Source organism: Oncorhynchus keta, chromosome 34 (genome assembly GCF_023373465.1).
Source record: "Oncorhynchus keta strain PuntledgeMale-10-30-2019 chromosome 34, Oket_V2, whole genome shotgun sequence".
Lineage (NCBI taxonomy): Eukaryota > Metazoa > Chordata > Actinopteri > Salmoniformes > Salmonidae > Oncorhynchus > Oncorhynchus keta.
In genome coordinates, this window is record NC_068454.1 from 63,995,221 (window position 1) to 64,013,847 (window position 18,627).

The 18,627-nt window shown below is 41.3% G+C and overlaps 1 protein-coding gene across 1 annotated transcript in view; it reads right to left on the bottom strand.

The window, feature by feature from the left end:
* Positions 1–1,545: 1,545 nt before the first annotated feature.
* bms1 (BMS1 ribosome biogenesis factor) overlaps positions 1,546–18,627 on the bottom strand; it is a 31,198-nt gene continuing 14,116 nt past the window's right edge. Inside the window, exons 15-22 of the mRNA XM_035751098.2 lie at positions 17,130–17,318; positions 14,515–14,695; positions 14,077–14,135; positions 11,398–11,520; positions 6,962–7,109; positions 4,586–4,761; positions 3,059–3,220; positions 1,546–2,338 (exon numbers count right to left, since the gene is read on the bottom strand). Of these exons, the coding sequence (XP_035606991.1) occupies positions 2,111–2,338; positions 3,059–3,220; positions 4,586–4,761; positions 6,962–7,109; positions 11,398–11,520; positions 14,077–14,135; positions 14,515–14,695; positions 17,130–17,318 (1,266 nt within the window). The 3' untranslated portion in view covers positions 1,546–2,110. The remainder of the gene's footprint in view (positions 2,339–3,058; positions 3,221–4,585; positions 4,762–6,961; positions 7,110–11,397; positions 11,521–14,076; positions 14,136–14,514; positions 14,696–17,129; positions 17,319–18,627) is intronic.

The following is an 18,627-nucleotide window of genomic DNA, read 5'->3' on the forward strand; positions in this document are numbered from 1 at the left end:
GGTGTGGGAGGAGGCGAGATCAGGTGGGACCATTCTAGCCAATGAGAGTGCAGATAAGTGTGACAACAGGCCATAGAGACAGAGGACTCTTTTGTATCTGACAGTAAAGTACCACAGGTTGAGTCATCATACCCATAAACAGGGAAGCAAACGAGTCACCTTTCGGCCCAATTTGCCGTTTTGAAACCAAAATAGGTGACCTACGTGATTCGTGTAAGCCATTATATAGAGAGAGAAATTATACCACACACTTTCCCTCCTTCTCAATACAGTGGATACAAATGGGTATGCCAGGTTTACTCTTGTCTGAAAGAGACCCTTTGTTGGCAGAATTGATATCATGTTCTGCTGGCACATTGTCGAACAGATGTCCACAGGCAGAAAGTGTATAATGTGCAGTGTAGACCAAAGATATTGCTTTTGTTGAACTTGACAGTAACACGTGTGTTTCTGAGTGGGATTTGATTTTTTTTTACTCAGGATATTTTTGCACACATGTAGGCTTGTGCACTTGATGAATGTTATAGTGGCCACTATAATAGAGCAAAAATAGAATGGCTATTTCGTTCTATTTCTACTTTAAGATGCTTTTTTTCACAAGTGCAATATTTGTGTGTGTGTGGTCACAAGCGTTCTATTATAAAGGCTGTCATGGCTAACTGCAAAATTTGTGTTTTTTTTCTTTCTCAATTCCTGAGTGACATTTGCTGTAAAGTCTAATCAACAAATAACATTGGATTGATTTGACATTTTTTAGCTGTGAGTTAGGTTCACATTAAACACTTTATTTTACAGACTGATCATATTCTTTGTTGTTTACTTAGTTTAAACCTGCATTTCCCCCTAGCAGGATTTTTTTTTGTTCACTGCAAAGGAAAAAAAAGCGTCACCTTTTTGGTCCCTCACTAGCTGTCTTGCACCAGTTTTAAATTGACACAATACCTGTTAGCAAAGGTGTCAGAGATGACGTGCAGGATCTTTTAGGGATTTGTAGTCTGGCATGATGTCTAATTAGCATTTTAAAATCAGTGTAAAAAGAGGCGAATATATTGATGTCTCCTTGCATGAGAGATTACCACGGTTATCAAAACGTCCCACCAAGGTAAGTCTACACGGAACACAGCCCTTATTTTAAGTGTTTCTAAAATTCCCCTATGGGAAAAATGGTGGAGAAGCAATTACCATTACCCTGTTTGACCACTAGGGTATTATGACACCGCTGTGGGGCTCTAGCGTCTGTCAGCCACAATGGTGCTGCCTATGCTATCGCCATTTTAAAGTACTACATTTTTCTTCATTGGCTGATTGCTCCCAACTCAGGCATCCCACTCAGTTGACTCCTTTAAAATGGTGGAAGTCCACAATGGCAATGTGCATGATGAGTTCTCTCTCACAATAGGCACAACTTCAAAGTTACTGAAATACCATGTGCTTCCACTTATCAGTGCATGTGTAACCTAGCCATTATGAAACTTCTACTCGATCAAAATTATTATAGAATTACACTTACTTTAATGTTCTTTTAGAATTAAGGCACTCATACTATTTTTGTAATTTATTTTTTATTAAAACACCATGCAAGATTGAAGCTAGACAAGTGATCAAGATATGACTAATATACAGTTCTTTCTAGTTCCTCTATGGAACCACTCTTAATGAGGCGCCAATAACTGGGGTTGAAAAACCACATTACACAACCAGGCTACAGAAGCTGAAGGATGTTCATCCATTCCTTGCATTTACACTGTCTCCTACCCCAGTACCGCAGAACATCTGGGTGAAGATTCCCCTAGGTACAGATCTAGGATAAGCTTCCCCTCCCCCAATCTTTCCTTCATACTGGATGCAGAGACATACACATCGTATCCATGAATGAGTTTCTGACTATAGGGAAGTAGACAAAGGGCTTCATTGCCAAAATCCCAAACTATCCCTATGACCATTAACAGCGAAATGCTAAACTGACCCAAGATCAGCATCTAGGGGCAGTTTCACCCTACTCCACTGCAGCCCAACAGATTATGCTTAAACAGAGAATTATTCCATTCCATTGGCAGGCCGAAACACTGGTTATTACACTGGTCTTTAAGAAGTCATATTGAATTACAAATCAGTCATCAAGCGGCGCCCCTTTTAGACTGGACCTCTGACTCTTCTTCTCCTTCTGGCCCATCATACGGTAAAGCTTCTTCTTTGCCTCCTTCTGCCTCTTGAGCTTGTCCTCCTCCGCCTTGTCCCGCTGCCGCAGGAAGCCCTTGTGCTTAGCATGCTGCGCCGTGTGCGCTTTCTTGCTCTTGTAGTTGTGCACTGCGCTCAGTGCATTGAGCAGCGCCGCCACCTGGTGGACAAGAGAGGGCACATGCTCAGATTTAAAATGCAGTGTCATTCGTGTGTGTGTGTGTGTGTGTGTGTGAGTGTGTGTGTGTGTCAGAGGCAGTCATTGAAGCCACAAATGTTCAAGGCTGATCACAGGACTGCAGGGTACAGTGAATGAAAAAATGACAGTCTTCGTGGTCAATCTTACTGTATAAAAAAATTATAAGACAATCATGTTACCAATAATTACTTTAATACACCAGTTGTATGTCCTTGAAACAATTATTTTAAAATCTCACACAGATGTTATGGATAATTAGTTGAAGGGGCAGCACTGAGCCTGCAACGTCACTTAACCAACTTAATTTGGCTTCAATGTGCTATGGAGTCTTCACATAGGAATGAATGTCATCCCGTGATCAATGGCTTTGTCCATTCATATATACAGTTATTGATGTGCGTGCCCACCATATATTATGGGGGGGGGGGTGACAGTGTAGTTTTTTTTGTTACAGCCCAGCTTTTACACTGATTTAGATAATCAACTTCGTCTTAAATCTAGACCACCATTTGTTGAATCAAAGTCTGCACCTTGGCCAGCCTGATTTCTTATAAAATAAGGTGGTGATATATGCTTTCACAGCATATTAGTACATCAGAGATAAAGAAAATGAGCAATTCTGACAATCATCACAGAATCCAATGCGATTTTTCCTTATCGTTTCCGTAAGGAGACCTTTACCTTCCTCTCGTGGGGCTCCCGTATGACAGCGGGCCTCTGGAGGTCCTTGGGCGTCTTGCCCTTGGGCTGGTCCTGTTTGGGCTTGCTCTTGAAGGGCAATGCCTTCTGCAGCTCCCTGGGGATGTGCAGCTTGTTGAAGTGGCGCTGCGCTCGCACTACCGGCTGCCAAGAGGGGAGAAAGGGTCAAGGGTTAGGTCAGAGGTTCAGAATCCAACCAGGCCAATAGTCTGGCTTCAGCAGATACCTTTTCATACTACAGACGCTGTGAGACATTGGAGCTGAGAACAGATGTCAAATGGTCCAGAGAAGATGGAGCGTTAACGTGGTGAAATCAGATTTAGACAAACTTTACTGTCCACACAATGTGGAAAGTTGCCTTTGGTTTTGGACAACAGACATTAAATGCTGGGCGCTAGTTAGAGATATGTTTATTCTGATGGGCGAGCAAGAAAAACGTGTAATATTGGTCACCATGGATGTCACGGTGACATGCGTTGGGAAGCATGACGACAAGCCTGTGCGAATGACCAGTGCACCGGTATTGTATCGAGGTGCCTGCCAACCAGAGGTGCTTCCCACTGGGCAGCTGTATCACGGTGTTGCTGGTGTTCGCTAACGTTGCCAAATATTTTGCGCCAACTTTTTTTATTCCAAGTAGGATAGCAGCCTTTATGAAAAATAACTTCTATTGGTAACCACCTGGATGTCACCACGTGATACAGTCTACTCAGTGGGGAGAGCACGCACGGAAAGCAGATGTTTCACAACACCAGGACAGTGTCCTTCACCCCCGCCTGCCGAGCACAGCTTTCCCACAGATCCTTTAACCTTACAGCGAGGGAAGTAGTCAGGCCAATATATCAAGGTGACAGCTAAATCACAAGCAAAAGTGGTTGCTTAGTTGTTGTGATTTTTCACCGAAAATAGGTAGGATATGTATCCAAAAGTATCCAAAGTATTACAAAAGTAAATTAATCCTGAACACTTTCCCAACGCCGGCCACTACGATATGTAGCGGCTCAAATGATGTGTGTAACGCACCAACGTCCTGGACAGGAGCTAGTGATAGGGTATAGCTCTGGTCCAGGGTGTTAATGCACTGCACACATGTCATCTGAGATGCAAAAACACTATCTGAGACACACACGCATGACTTTTGAGATTCGCCTTCAGTACGCAGCTGGGTGGTTCTCAGATTGGCAGGAAGTAGGAAATGCACTCATAAATGAATCTGTGTGGTGTTATGTTTAGCTATGCACCATTTTTATTTATCAAATGCTTAAGGTTACGTTATTCACCCAAAATACCTAAAATGACTAATAAACACACCTCTTTTGTGAACAATAAACAGCTGATAGTCTAACTGCCTCCATATTTAATAAATTGAGCTTTATCAAAATATCAGGTCACAATTTATTTGGATAGTCCCCTATAGATAATCTACAGATGGTCAAACTGTTGATATGCAACTGCTTGCTAGGTATACGGTTAGGTTTAGCAGCAGAACAGTGAGTGGACATTCCTTACCTTGTACAGTGAGTCTGTGTTGGGCTTGTTGCGGACCCCCAGGTCGTGTTTGAGCTGGCCCACTGTCCTCATGCCCGACCAACTGTCCTTCTGGCCCGCTGGCATCAGCAGGGAGGTCACGGGGTTGTAGAGCTGAGGGACTGACACCGGGTACCAGGAGCGCAGGAACACAATGTCTACACACACACACACACAAGTAATTAATAACATTATGGCTGACCCCAATTATTTGACTGGTCGATTGTTTGGCCGATAGGCGGTTGGTCGACAAATATTTTTTTCCGTAGAACAGTAGCAAATATGTATTTCTCAGTGAACAAATCCAATGATTAAACACTGTTTGCAGAGCGCACAACCTATACTACACTTGTGAGAAACAGGTTTGGATTTATTACATTTATGAGTTTTGTCAATTTAGTTACTGTCTTTTGCTTGGAGCACTCCTGTCGATGTTGAGTAAGGTTTACGCATAGAAGTAGGCGTATTGGCTACCTGGCCTGATCGTAAATGTTGACATATAAACGTGCCTATTTCGGGATCTGATAGAATTTCTGATTGGCTTAACGCACCACCACTAATGAGCTGTGGAGCTTCTCAAAGTAACGTTTTCTTCACCTCAAACAAAGTCTGCTTTTACATCCATTGAAAATGACAATTCCTGTGCCGAGCTCACTGGCACAGGAAACTCTGCTTGTGTCTACATTTGACACATACATGTGACTTCTGCTATCAGAATACAAAGACTGCAATGAAAAGACTGGTCTAGATGCACAAAAGTGTGGTCTGATTGTGTCCAGATCTGGCTGCCCACTTCAGAAGGTAGTCAGGCTGCATTGTGTGCAGTAGGAGAAGTCATCAACACTCCTCCCACAAGTCTCAAGAATACTTCTGTTCTGGGACCGAGGCACCTTTTTATTATAACGTTGGAGTAAATATGTCCCTAGTGTGTGAGTAACGTGTTTGCTGGCCTCAAATGCTAGCCACCTAGCTAATATTTGTAATATCATTTTTTTGGACTAGAGTTACGCTAACCCGTTTGCAATCCCTTTGGTGTTGCTTGCTAGCTACAGAGGTTAGCTGGCTAGCTAGCCTCAGTAGTTATCTACTGCTATCAGTTGTTGTGTTATCATATTTAGCCTATTTCACCGTAGAATGCATACTGGCATTTGAATATAGCGTGGAATAGGGAATCCGGACATGGTAGACACGTTTAAATGTAGGCGTAGATGCATGATGCTTACGGAATTCCGTGAGCAGAACTCTATGATCAGAATACTAAAGCTGCGTGAACTGTCAAGTCTAGACACGGCCTCTGGGCCCAGAATATTTTATACAATATTGCAAGGCGCTTCAGGCCGGACCTACGTTAATACAATGTTTCAAGTTCGTTGCAGAAAGGCCACGCGTAGCCAATATTTATTTTTATCAGGATATTTTCTCCCTGCAGGCTGCAAGGTTTTATTTGTTGGCTTTATAGGCTATTTTTACATAGTTGGCAATGGTAGAAGTTACTTTTTAGGTTAATCATTTTAATTTGGGTAGACATCATTATAAATAAAATGAAACTGTTGCACGAAAATGTACATATGAAAACCATAACTAGCACGTGATCAGTAGAAATGGTAAGATAAATTTGCATTCCACACATTTGCTAATAGCCCATTACCAGCAACTTCAGATGCGTAACGGCAGAATCTGCAAAAGCCAGTAGGAGCTGGGGGGGTCAGGCCAGGTTAAGGCTTTTTTCTTCAGGTTATCTTGATCTCTGGCTCCCACGAGTCATGAGTCTTATTTAATCAAGCAGTGAGCTTGAAGCATCAGACAAGCTCAATGCACATATTGTTGATTTGATTAAAAACACATAGGTTCTTATATATGGAAAAACACACATTTTCAAAAAATTTCACCAATTGATTGTTCTTTCGACCTGACGCCTTTCGGTCAACCAGTATTTTTTTTAGTAGGGGACAGCCCTAAATAACATACCAGGAGCACAGCTAACCAATATCTACAAAACACACAATTCAATATCTACACACAAGAGTAATGAACAACATGTAACAGGAGCACAGGGACGCAATATGTAAACACACCCAGAAGTACTAGATAAGAATATAAAGGCAGTATTCCGTGTAAATTACTGTAACGTCCATAGAAGCTTCCATGAAATGTGCAACCAAAACAGTAGGAGCAACCTGCTGCAGGCAATACACTAATTTGTCAAATTGTATAAATCCTATTACTCCTGGAATTTTCACCATATTTCTTTCACCTATCCAAGCCTTCAGATCTCCATAAGCGCATAGAGGGTAGGGTGAGGGGGCTACGGGTTGTTTTTGGGACTATGAAATGCTCTAGACTGCACCAGTTGCTCACCACTCATCAGCAGCCTGTCTTCGAACGTGGCTCTGTAGGCTCCCGCCGGCGTTGACAAGGCCTTCTTAATTTGACCTCTGACCCCACTGACTGTTCGGATGGAGCCCCCTTCAAATTTCGCCACCTCCAGCACGGTGTTGAACATCCCCTGGGAACAAAACAAAGGTGTAAAGCTCACGTTTTTCTTAATTTTTTGGGGTGGACCGGAGTCTCCTTCATACACAGAGTAGTAGGGCTGATCTGACTTTATATATTCACAACTTCTAAGGACATATACATAAGGTTGACATACCAAATTTCATGGCCCCATGTTCATCGGTTCAGTTCTTATCACACCAGGACTATGAGGGCCATCTAGTGGTGTAGCGTGGACGACTTTGAATGCAGAAACTAATCATTCTCAAATTCATTAGAGGCTAATTCATTGAGTCTATAGATGGGTTAGCTGACAACGTCAGGGGCAGAAGTCTGAGTTGTGATTCTGGATGGCCAGATAGCTACCAACAATGACAAGTAACTGCCATGTGGGGAATCGTAAGTGACTTGTTTCAGCTAGTTTCATCTTGTTCTTGATAACATGTCTTGTTTTGAGGTGTTTAGACTGATTTAATGTCAATACTAATATGGCTAAAATGTACCAGCTAGCTAACCAACTGTAACAATGTTTTTGAGATACTAAACATCGGAGAAGAAATATAGGTTCACATGTTGTCGACAATCTAATCCAACCCAGTCTGTTTTGTCCCATAGCAACGCATGTGTCGGTTTTGTTGCTAAACAACCAACCCTTCTATATACCAAATCTGGAGTCAAATCTGATTTATGATTTGTAAAGGATTTTTAGCATTAGCATATGTGCTAACGTGCATCTATTGGTACAGGGCAGCCACATGAATGCAATAACAAAACAATTCTAACCCATTGAAGACTGATGTAATGAGTCGAAATACAAAATCTGGAGTGAATCTGATGCATGGTTCATGAGGAGAAGATGGTTGAGTATTCACGTTACATATTCAAATAATGAGTTAATAGTTTCCTTGTTTTTTGAGACATCAATACCAAATACAGTGCGGATCTTCTTAGGGAAGTCCATGTTAGCAATTACAAGTTAAGTTGGTAGGCCACTGTGGAGTGGATTTACAGTGCTTAAAATGGACACGCAAAAATGTTAAGTATTCTTTTTTTGCATATTAGTCCTAATATGTATCTACTGGTATCAAATTGGATGCAGTCTATCACAGTGCAATCCGTTTCGTCACCAAAGCCCCATATGCTACCCACCATGGCGACCTGTATGATCTCGTTGGCTGGCCCTCGCTTCATACTCGTCGCCAAACCCACTGGCTCCATGTCATCTACAAGACCCTGCTAGGTAAAGTCCCCCTTTATCTCAGCTCGCTGGTCACCATAGCATCTCCCACCTGTAGCACACGCTCCAGCAGGTATATCTCTCTAGTCACCCCAAAAACCAATTCTTTCTTTGGCCGCCTCTCCTTCCAGTTCTCTGCTGCCAATGACTGGAATGAACTACAAAAATCTCTTAAACTGGAAACACTTATCTCCCTCATTAGCTTTAAGCACCAACTGTCAGAGCAGCTCAAAGATTACTGCACCTGTACATAGCCCACCTATAATTTAGCCCTAACAACTACCTCTTTCCCTACTGTATTTAATTTATTTATTTTGCTCCTTTGCACCCCATTATTTTAATTTCTACTTTGCACATTCTTCCACTGCAAATCTACCATTCCAGTGTTTTACTTGCTATTTTGTATTTACTTTGCCACCATGGCCTTTTTTTTGCCTTTACCTCCCTTATCTCACCTCATTTGCTCACATCGTATATAGACTTGTTTATACTGTATGTTTGTTTTACTCCATGTGTAAGTAACTGTGTCGTTGTTTGTGTCGAATTGCTTTGCTTTATCTTGGCCAGGTCGCAATTATAAATGAGAACTTGTTCTCAACTTGCCTACCTGGTTAAATAAAGGTGAAATAACATTTTAAAAAATAAAAATCGTGTGGCTGTCTTTGAATGCATCAACATTATTTTCTCATTCTTTAGGGACTATTGCGATTGGTCCAAAGATGACATATGGAGTGAATCTGACATAGTCCATTAAGATTTTTTATGATTATTTGAAGCATCGTTAAAGTGAATTGTTAAATTAGATCTTTTTTTTAAGTAAGGAAACTAATTCCAAACTTAACATGGTTCATCATGGTAATGACCCTAAAAAGTTTGAAATATTTCCTAATTTATCAATAACCCAGCCATTTCTTAACAAATCCCTTAGCTTTTTTTCAAACTAAGTTAAGAGATGTAGCATGGGCATACATACATACATACAGTTCAAATCGGAAGTTTACATAAACTTAGGTTGGAGTCATTTAAACTTGTTTTTCAACCACTCCACAAATTTCTTGTTAACAAACTATAGTTTTGACAAGTAACTTTTCCATCCGTTGTTTACAGTCAGATTATTTCACGTATTATTCCCTGTATCACAATTCCAGTGGGTCAGAAGTTTACATGCACTAAGTTGACTGTGCCTTTAAACAGCTAGGAAAATTCCAGAAAATGATGTCATGGCTTTAGAAGCTTCTGATAGGCTAATTGCCATCATTTGTGGCAATTGGAGGTGTACCTGTGGATGTATTTCCAGGCCTACCTTCAAACTCAGTGCCTCTTTGCTTGACATCATGGGAAAATCAAAAGAAATCAGCCAAAAAAATTGTAGACCTCCACAAGTCTGGTTACCCTTGGGAGCAATTTCCAAATGGCTGAAGGTACCACGTTCATCTGTACAAACAATAGTACGCAAGTATGAACACCATCAGACCACGCAGACGTCATACCGCTCAGGAATGAGACGTGTTCTGTCTCCTAGAGATAAACGTACTTGTGCGAAAAGTGCAAATCAAACCCAGAACAGCAGCAAAGGACCTTGTGAAGATGCTGGAGGAAACAGGTACAAAAGTATCTATATCCACAGTAAAACGAGTCCTATATCAACATAACTTGAAAGGCCGCTTAGCAAGGACGAAGCCACTGCTCCAAAACCACCATAAAAAAGCACGACTACGGTTCTCAACTGCACATGGGGACAAAGATCATATTTTTTGGAGAAATGTCCTCTGGTCTGATGAAACAAAAATAGAACTGTTTGGCCATAAGGACCATCATTATGTTTGGAGGAAAAGGGGGAGGCTTGCAAGCCGAAGAACACCATCCCAACCATGAAGCACGGGGGTAGCAGCATCATGTTGTGGGGGTGCTTTGCTGCAGGAGAGACTTGTGCACTTCACAAAATGAATGGCATCATGAGGAGGAAAATTATGTGGATATATTGAAGCAACATCTCAAGACATCAGTCAGGAAGTTAAAGCTTGGTCGCAAATGGGTCTTCCAAATGGACAATGACCCTAAGCATACTTCCAAAGTTTTTGCAAATTGGCTTAAGGACAACAAAGTCAAGGTATTGGAGTGGCCATCACAAAGCCTTGACCTCAATCCTATAGAAAAGTTGTGGGCAGAACTGAAAAAGTGTGTGCGAACAAGGAGGCCTACAAACCTGACTCAGTTACACCAGCTCTGTCAGGAGGAATGGGCCCAAATTCACCCAACTTATTGCTTGTGGAAGACTACCCAAAACATGTGACCCAAGTTAAACAATTTAAAGGAAATGCTACCAAATACTAATTGAGTGTATGTGAACTTCTGACCCACTGGGAATGTGATGAAATAAATAAAAGCTGAAATAAGTCACTCTCTCTACTATTATTCTGACATTTCACATTCTTAAAATAAAAGTGGTGATCCTAACTGACCTAAAACAGGGAATTTTTACTGGGATTAAATGCCAGGAATTGTGAAAAACTGAGATTAAATGTATTTGGCTAAGGTGTATGTAAAACTTCAGACTTCAACTGTACATACTGTGGTGTTATTTGGATTTATGGTTCATGAGAATACGTTTTTCCAAAATGTCCAAGATGGAGGGAAATCTATCACACTAAGTGAGTGATTACAACAGCCCCCCTATAGGCCAAATAGTGCCATTATTTTTGACCAAGTTTACTCATGGCCTCTAGTTTGTGTGCCAAAAAATAAAAAAAATAAGAGTAATTTTAACATGTCAAGAAAAAAAAAAGTTTCCCTTTGCTGTGAACCATTCATTTTATATTCATATATTCATAAAGCATTATGTACACACAGTTGGTCCATCATTTCCACAAGCATTTCGATACACTCGCATTAACATCTGCTAACCATGTGTATGTGACAAATAAAATATGATTTGATTGTGTTAGATTATTTCTCTTATTCTGTTCTACAACAGATTAACAAATGCCTCAAATGTCTACCACAAAAAGTAAATATATTGTAGCTGAACTATGGTATGTCAGTAGTGCTATGAGGTGCATCCTACCTTGATGAATGATGTGTTCTTGTAGATCTTGTATGGGTAGCCAATCAGCTTGAGCTTTTTGACTATGGTCACAGATTTGTCCAGGTCAAGGACGACTCCTGTAGCTGCGATGCGGAAACTGGTCTGCAAGAGAGAGAGTGGAAAACTTCAACAAAGATACTATTAGAAGTAACCCATACTGTGTACTGGTGCATGGTATGTTACTCCTGACAAATGAAGATGAGACACCTTTGGTGTAACAGGTGTACATATTGCGCTAATAATGACAAATTAATACAAATATCCAGTTCACCATTTACCGGGTATTTACATAATATGGTAACATTTTAAAGAGGAGCTGAACTCAAAAAAACAACTTCTCTGGTTGAAGATATTGCATCAATATGAGTCGTAAACAATCGTACTAGTTGCAAAATTCACTAAAAAGTGTAAGTGGTAAAAAGTCAATATCTTCCAAAACTGAGATTTGCGGCTGGCAGCACCCAAGTAATTATTGATTTGGAGCACTGCAACATGCGATTGTAGCAGCAGAATTAACCTACAACACAGCTGCACGCTATCCAATCATAGCAGCAGAACCAACCTACAGCACAGCTGCACACTATCCAATCATAGCAGCAGAGCCAACCTACAGCACAGCTGCACACTATCCAATCATAGCAGCAGAACCAACCTACAGCACAGCTGCACACTATCCAATCATAGCAGCAGAACCAACCTACAGCACAGCTGCACACTATCCAATCATAGCAGCAGAATCAACCTACAGCACAGCTGCACGATATCCAATCATAGCAGCAGAATCAACCTAAAGCCCGCTCTTTTCTTTAGACAGCAGAGTTGACCAATTGAGGCATTAGTTCACAGTGTCTCGGAATGAGACATGCAGTGTCTTCAGAAAGTATTCATACCCCTTGACTTATTCCACATTTTGTTGTGTTACAGCCTGAATTCATAATGGTTTAAATAGATTTCCCCCCCTCACCCATCTCTACACAATACCCCATAATGAAAGTGAAAACATTTGACATTTCTGCAAATGTATTGAAAAAGCAATACAGAAATCTCTAATTTAGATAAGTATTCATACCCGAGTCAATACTTTGTAGAAGCACCTTTGGCAGCGATTACAGCTGTGAGTCTTTCTGGGTGAATTCATCTCCTAGTGGCTGGTGGAAAACAAACTGAACATGGTTCTCTTGTAGGATTTTGCCTGTGCTTAGCTCCATTCAGTAATTATTTTTATCCGGAAATACCCCAGTCCTTAGTAATGACAGGCATACAACATAGCATGATGCAGCCACCACCATGCTTGCAAATATGATGAGTGGTACTCTGTTGTATTGTATTTAGGACAAAAAGTTAATTGCTTTGCCACATTTTTTGCAGTATTACTTAATTGCAGAGTTGCAAACAGGATGCATGTTTTGGAATATTTTTGATATTTCCTTTATTATCACTCTGTCATTTAGGTTAGTAATGTGGATTAACTACAATGCTGTTGATCGAGCCCCAGTTCTCATATCCCAACCATTAAACTCCATTTCAAAATCACCATTGGGCTCATGATGAAAGCCCTGAGCAGTTTCCTTCCTCTCCTGCAACTGAGTTAGGAAGGACACCTGTATCATTGCAGTGACTGGGTGTATTGATACACCATCCAAATTATAATGAACAACTTCACCATACTCAAAGGGATATTTAGCGTCTGCTTTTTTAATTTTTACTCATCTACCAATCGCCATCCTTCTTTGCGAGGCATTGAAAAACGTCTGTTCTTTGTGGTTCAATTTGTGCTTGAAATTCACTATTTGATTGAGGTACTTTACAGATAATGTGTGGGGTACAGAGATTGGTTACCATTACCACATGTTAACCATTATTATTGAACACAGAAATGAATCCATGCAATTTGTTAAACACATTTTTACTCCTGAACTTATTTAGGCTTGTCATAACAAATAGTTTGAATACTTGACTCAAAATATTCCACTTTGACATTATGGGGTATTGTGTGTAGATCCATGACAATCTAAATTTGATCAATTTTAAATTCAGGTTGTAACAACAAAATGTGGAAAAGGTAAAGGAGTGTGAATACTCTGAAGGCACTGTACATGTAAACAGGGCTGAAAAGTGACTGGAAGCAGGAATATATAAATACTTATGGTATTAGTAAATAGTAACTGGTAGCAGGATAAAATAGATAAAGGTAATGGCAATCAATAAATCAATGAACAGCATTTGGGGGGGGGCAGTAGTTGTTTATCCATGTAACAGTCTTATGGCCAGGATATAGAAGCTATTTAAGAAGTCTGTTGGCCGGAGCCTTGATTCACCGGTACTGTCTGCCGGTATGTGAGAACAGTCCATGTTTTGGGTGATTGGAGTCTTTGGCAATTTTTCAGGCCTTTCTCAGACACTGCCAGGCATGCATGTTCTCCCAGTGATGCGCTGGGCCTGCCGCACCACCCACTGTAGGGTCTTCCGGTCAAGGGCGGTGCAGTTGCCAAACCAGACAGTGATACAACCATGGAGCAGCTGTAAAAGTTCCTAAGAATCTGAGGGGCCTTGCCAAATAATTTCCTCCTGAGGGAGAGGATGCACTGCTATGCATTCTCCACAATTGTGCTGGTGTGAGAGGATCAAGTTAAGTCTGCCTGCCTCTGTGGTACTTACCTTAGTTCCTGCGACTGACTGCACAGCCAGGAAGCCAGTACCCTGAGGTGTGATGGGACCTGGGAACACAGCAGAGAAGGACAGATTTCACATTTATTCATTATTTTACCTATATTCTAACAGGTAAGTTGATTGAGGATCCATGTAATTCTGACCAGGGGGCCATGTCAGTTTACTGAAATAACGTAAAATGTCCAACTTCATAGAGATGTGTAGTTATATAGGCATAGTGTAACCAGATCAACGCCCTCAACATATTTTACAATTTGGCTTCTTAAGGAACCAGATAATCAAGAGCTTTATCTGAATGTGCATCAGACTTAGCGATCCTGCTATGTGATACAGCCCTCTGATGAATAGTTGCAATGGAGGAAAAAGGTGCCACCTGAATCAAATAACTAACAAATACTAAAACTACAGCCGCATTACTGCTCTCACCCCAGATGGTGGCACCACAGTGCATGTGCTGCGGTGTGTACTTGAGCAGGCGGTGGCGCCCGTTGTGGTCCTCGATGTGGTACAGGGGGATGGTCTGGAAGCGACGCCAGCCCAGGGACAGGATGAGAGGGTCACGCGTTTTCAGGATCCGGCTGTGCCATCGATGTTTCTTTAACCGCATCTGGGACAAGAGAAAGACCACCTTGAGGCACTTGGAAAAGTTCTATACAAATTACACTTATGCCATTTGTTTAGATCTTAATTTATAGGGAAAGATGCAAATAAAACATGAATAATGAATATAACGTTAAGATTTAAATAAATCAACACTGAGATGAGTTGAACCATTTGCTTTCTGAAAAAGTAGGAACTTGGGCAAGTTCAGTAAGCATGACGAAGCATGGTTCTTGGCCCATTACTTAGACCTAGTCTGTTAAGAAGCTTAGCTGAGGGGACTTACATCTACTATTCAACAAACAAGACCTTCCATTACATTTAGTGCTCTCAAAAGGACTGCATCACCCATTGCAGGGTTGGAGTCAATTCCATTTCAATTCAGTAGATGACTTAATTAAAATGAAAGAGTTGGAAAACAAGGGATGCTCCTGAAATGCACCCTATTCTAGGGATGGGCATTTTAAATACATTTCTCGATTCGAAAATCATGACATTTCTTCAGATATCCGGATAGTCAAAATACATGTACACCTTTTATTTCTCCTTTTAAAAAATAATAACATTGTTTCAACTTATGAACTGGCTTGCTGCACAGCTTAGGTGCCGTGCCGCTTGCAGCAGTATGATGGACAGGGACCGGTGAGTTTTACATGTGAGGGTGAGAGTAGCTATACAGACGGGCACTAGTTAGATAAACTTGTAGATTCCATAGGTCATCTATCATCCCATCTGGTAGTGACTGTATGAAATCGATGTAAAGAAGCTAGCTAAGATCGCCACATTAGTTTCAGAAAGTATTCTTACCCCTTGACTTTGTGTTTCAGTCTGAATTGAGCTCAGGTGCATCCAAATTCTTTTGATCATACTTGAGATCTCACTACAACTTGGGAGTCCACCTGTGGCCAATTCAATTGTTTGGACATGATTTAGAAAGAATCACACCTGTCTATATAAGGTCCCACAGTTGACAGTGTATGTCAGAGCAGAAGCTGTACCATGACGTCCAGGGAATTATCCGGAGATCTGAGATAGAATTGTGATGAGGCATATACAGTGCCTCCGGAAAGTATTCAGACCCTTTGACTTTTTCCAAATGTTGTTACGTTACAGCCTTATTCTAAAATAGATTTTTTTTAAATATCCCATAATGACAAAGCGAAAATAGGTTAAGTTTTTTTTCGAAATGTATTAAAAATAGAAAACAGATAACTTATTTACATAAGTATTCAGACTGTTTGCTATGAGATTTGAAATTGAGCTCGGGTGCATCCTGTTTCTATTGATCATCTTTGAGATGTTTTTTCAACTTGATTCGAATCCCTGTGGTAAATTCAATTGATTGGATATGATTTGGAAAGGCACACACCTGTCTATATAAGGTCCCACAGTTGACAATGCATGTCAGAGCAAAAACCAAGCCATGGGGTCGAAGGAATTGTCTGTAGAGTTCAGAGACAGGATTGTGTCGAGGCAACCATCTCTGCAGCACTCCACCAATCAGGCCTTTATGGTAGAGTGGCCAGATGGAAGCCACTCCTCAGGAAAGGCACATGACAGCCTGCTTGGAGTTTGCCAAAAGGCACCTAAAGGAATCTTAGACCATGAGAAACAAGATTCTCTGGTCTGATGAAACCAAGATCGAATTATTTGGCCTGAATGCCAAGTGTCACGTCTGGAGGAAACCTGGCACCATCCCTACGGTGAAGCATGGTGGTGGCAGCAACTTATGCTGATGACAGTGTGCTTTACTTGCAACCTTCCGATTACTAGTCCAACGCTCTAACCACTAGGCTACCCTGCCGCCCCAAAACATGTAGATGAGCTAAAGAAGAAACAGATTTAAAATGGTCTTCTACAGAAATAGATTGTGCCTTTCGCTTGATAGAATAAATAGTTCAGTTGACTTTCCGTCACTGTGATCTGAATCAGAAAGTGGGCTGGCCATCATTGGCAACGCAGAGAGCATTGCCTTCTGTTAATTTATAAAGCGCTCCTGCAGAAACTACCATACTACATCGCTCCTGACCTACAGAAGTACAAATACCTTACTCGCTCACAGGAATGGCTAATTCTTGAAATTACTGTTCTCATTACTGTTTTGGTAAAACCGCCTTTAGTTTTAGGTGCCACATGCATGGAACACATTTCGGAATATCCTACAATTGGACGCACCGTTGCCTTTCAGACATTTCAGGGTATTGGTAAATTACCTTTTTACAGAGGAACGCATGCATTTTCAAAATTGTATTTTTGTATGTTTCATGCTCTCGCCTTGGATTTTTCTAAACGTCAGTAATTCCTTATTTTGCTGCAGTTTTGTGAATCAGGGCTCCCTTGCAAAAGAAAGTGATATTTCAGACACAGCCAAGGAGTTCAGTTCTTGAACACTCTACTTAAATTTAAATGGATCGGAGCCTGACGCGTTAACCCTCGCTTACCTGCAGGTAGCCTACGTTCCCCTCGCTGGCACCTAGAGCCCCGAGGATGATGGGGTAGTGGGGGTCAAAGTTGGTGACAAATTCACAGGGCAGGGAGGGAATCTCCACACGCACATACATGCCAGGCCGGAAGCCCTCGTACTGGACCCGTGTCTCATCATCCACGTCCTCAAACTCAGCCCGGTTCAGCTAGGAAGAGGAGAAAGGTTTAGAGATTGTGGTGAAATGAAAGGCTCAGTGGGTTAGAACATGTTGTCAACACCAGGGTTGTTGGTTTGAATCCCACACGGGCCACATACTGAGTGTCAGTGCCAAGGTTGACTGTCCTGTAAGGGGATTTAAAATGCACAATTTTGTGTTGCGTTTCAAAAATGATTTTCCCTCATTGTGCCTGATGAACACGACCCAATGTCTGATCGGAATGTCACTGACAACTTTGGTTTCCTTTTGGGCATAATAAGATGTTACCTTGACACCGTTTGAATAATTTCCAAATGCATCCTTCCTTGTTTCTTAGATGTAAGCACAGATCTGGTGGTTGGCTAGGTGCAAGTAAGTTTACCACCCTATCGCTCACCAATCCAACCAATTCAGATCTGTGTTCACGCTCAGAGCCGTGGTTGAGTGGTAACACTCCCGCCATGTCACATACGACGCTCCCCACTGGAGACAATACCTTGCAACCAATGTTCCCTCTGTGTGAGCGTGCAGGTGCGCAGCCGTGCAGAAGAAATATGAGCGAGCGCACAGTAGCCTGAGATTGAACGTCCCTCAACTTTCTACAGTTTTCCCCTTTAGTTAACACTATCAACATTTCACTCTACTGTGGCAATTGTGATCGTATCAACGCAATATTAACCACTTTCAATGTAATATACCGAAACAAAACTACGCAAGATTTCGTATGCAAAATTAACTGTGCAAGAGATTTTCTTGCAGTAGAGCGCATTGGAGTAGGATTCGAATGCACTGACAGGCATGTCTCCGCAGTATTCTACACAGAACGGTGCGCCATAACTAATCACAGCTGTAGTAGGCCTATATGCAAATAGCTATTGCCATATGGATATGTGCCATTCACTTTCAACTGGACTGTGTTTACAGTATGAGCTTTCGAGTAGATGCGCTTGTTTTGAGATCAAAGTGAGAGCTGCATGTAGCCATGAGTGCACATTTGTTCCTATTCTTTGATAGAGTTATTAGCCCTGGTACAGCTCATTTCTAGTCAACAATGAGGGAGTGATTGCGTCCAACAAGAGCACAAAATGTGTGCATTTCTAGCCATCTTTGGAAAGCAAGTCAGGTACTGAGCTTTTTTGTGTCTAAAATGAGAATTGGTGTATTTTGAGACGGTCTTGAGTAAGTAGCCAATTGGCAGATTGTAGCATAATTTGTCTGATTCTCTGTAATAATGGTATGGGAATAATAACTAAATTGATTTTGTAAAGTGGTTTCTTCCGTCAAACAACATTTTCAGTCACCTCCTTGACTAAACAAG